General features: G+C 54.1%; 1 protein-coding gene across 1 annotated transcript in view; it reads right to left on the bottom strand.

Annotated features, from left to right (window-relative positions):
* Positions 1 to 281: 281 nt before the first annotated feature.
* LOC104513046 (nuclear pore complex protein Nup98-Nup96-like) overlaps positions 282 to 2,270 on the bottom strand; it is a gene marked incomplete at its 3' end in the record, with an annotated part of 10,662 nt that continues 8,673 nt past the window's right edge. The window contains 4 exon segments of the mRNA XM_010156272.1: positions 282 to 397; positions 400 to 502; positions 1,046 to 1,183; positions 1,878 to 2,041. Coding sequence (XP_010154574.1) covers positions 282 to 397; positions 400 to 502; positions 1,046 to 1,183; positions 1,878 to 2,041 — 521 coding nt within the window.

Raw genomic sequence — 2,270 nt, 5'->3', positions numbered from 1 at the left:
CCCCAACCTGTCCTGATCCATGGTGCTCTTCCTCCCCAGACGCAGTACTCGACACTTGCCCTTATTGAGCTGCATTCCTCCCTGCCCCAGCTCTACAGCCTGTCCAGGTCATGCTGGGTGGCAGCACAGCCTTCTGGCGTGGCAGCCACTCCTCCCCGTTTGGCATCGCGTACTTTTCCTTAACTATCCACCTGCTTGAGTCAGGGAGCACCAACAGGGAAGGGATAAAGCCCCAGCCGAGACGTTCCCCTGCAGCAACGTGCATCAGAAGCACGGCTTACCTGAGGATTTAACATTCCTACACTATTCAGCAGCCAGGCGTGTGGCATATGCAGGACAAAGTGCCCAAAACCCCCCCTTTTCTCATATGTACCCAAACTGGAAGTGTTTGTGTTCCTAAAGCTGGTTTGTTACCAAAGAGCCCGCCGCCAGTGGTGGTACCAAACGAGGGAGCGCTGGTCGTGGTGGTCCCAAATCCGGCAGGCTTGTTACCAAACAGCGTCTGGAAGGAGAAGAGATCAGCTCAGAAACCCGGCAGACTGACAGGGAGTCACATCAGCGTTCTCACCGTCGCAAGAGCGCAGGCCTACAGGGCCGCTCGGACCGCACGACCCAGACCCCCAGCAGTGGCGTGGTACTGCAAGCTGCGTGCACTAGGACGTGGCAAACGCTTTCCGGAAACCAGCGTTTCCACTCAGACCCAAGTGACCAACTGATCAAGAATCGAGCCCGTTTGCAGTTAAGGCACCGCAATGTCAACGCCTGTATTTGTAACCCTGGGCTGAGGCGGCCCTGGCTATGCGCAGGCAGCGAGACGTTCCGTCCCTCTTGCCGTCTCATCGCTCCAGACGGTACCGAAGCAGCCCCGTGGCACAAGTTCTGTTACACACGCTTACATTTTAGCCTTCAGCCCATGCAAAACCACGCTATTTCTGCATCTAAACACCAGCTACTTCCACAGAGGTCAAAACCCAGGAACAAGACTAAGCCATTTGGGTTTATTTTCCTTCTCTAAGTTCTTTGTTTTTGTTAGTGTCAGACATACCGAACCGCCAACACCAAATCCCGTGTTAGCTTGTCCAAAAAGTCCAGTTCCGGTTCCAAATCCAGTACCAGCATTCGTATTGGCAGCCGTCCCAAAAAGGCCTCCAGGCTGCGAGGGCTGGGTTACCCCGAAGAGACCCTACAACGAGAACGAGGTTAAGGTAACGCCGCCAGGCTTTCCCGCGCCGGGCGTCGACGGACACAGGATCGAGACACAACGCAGGTTAACAGAACGATGCTACAACATTATCCCTTGGCTGGGGGAGGAAGGTGGGTGAAAAGCGTTACGGAAGCTTCAGTCATCCAAGAGATCAGTCACAAAAAGGAAGTTAATAAAAAAGAAATCAAAGAATTTCTGTTCCAGGCTTAAAGAGATATTTGGAATTTTCTCACTACTTGGAGATAGAAAAGAAACATTTCACAGGGTTTTCTGGAAAAAGTCACAACGTATTCAGGAAGAACCTAGCAGAGGTGGAGCCCAGCTACCCACAGGTTCCACCTTTCCAGCACGAGGGCCCGTGGATTAAGTCACCAGAAAGTACAGAATCACTAACGAATTCCCACAGGGTGTTAACAAGGGAATGATCAGTGTGAACAGGATCAAAACCACTCGGATTGGTAGAGAGGAGGCTGCTTAGAGGGAAAAGGTATTGGTTAGAAGCTGTACTGCTGAGCAATTGTGGGTGCAGAACGGTGTCGCGAGCTCCGAGAGCAGCGCCCCGAGCTCTGCAGCCCGGGCTGGTGAAGCTGTACCACGGTTTGAGGAAACCTAACGCGATCTACGGCAGGCTCCTGCGTCTGGCTCACACCTTCAGGGGTTCCGTGTGTCTTACCATGGTGCTGGTGTTCGGCTGCCCCAGAGTGCTGGTATTCCCAAACGAAAAGCCCGTGTTCTGCGTCGTCGTGGCTTGACCGAACGGTTTGTTAAACAGACTCGTAGTCTGAGACTGCTGACCGAAGAGCCCGCCGGTCGTTCCCGTGCCAAAGCCAGTCGTACCTACGACACGAACACACCGGTCACAACACCCTCCGGTACTGAGCCAAACCCACAACCCCATGCTGGGCGCATTCCAACAGGAACTTCAGGTCAATGGAACAGGAAAACACCCAGAGGCAGCACCAGGCACCCACGCTCAGATGGAAGCGCTTCCCGTTGGATATTCACCAGGTTCTCCTTGAGTCAGTGTCAGCATGTGCCCTGCAGCCATGGGGGGGCACAGGGGGGG

This window comes from Eurypyga helias, unplaced genomic scaffold, assembly GCF_000690775.1.
Source record: "Eurypyga helias isolate BGI_N326 unplaced genomic scaffold, ASM69077v1 scaffold25757, whole genome shotgun sequence".
NCBI classification, from domain to species: domain Eukaryota; kingdom Metazoa; phylum Chordata; class Aves; order Eurypygiformes; family Eurypygidae; genus Eurypyga; species Eurypyga helias.
Note: the sequence above shows the minus strand (reverse complement) of the source record. Positions and strands in the feature narration are given on the sequence as shown.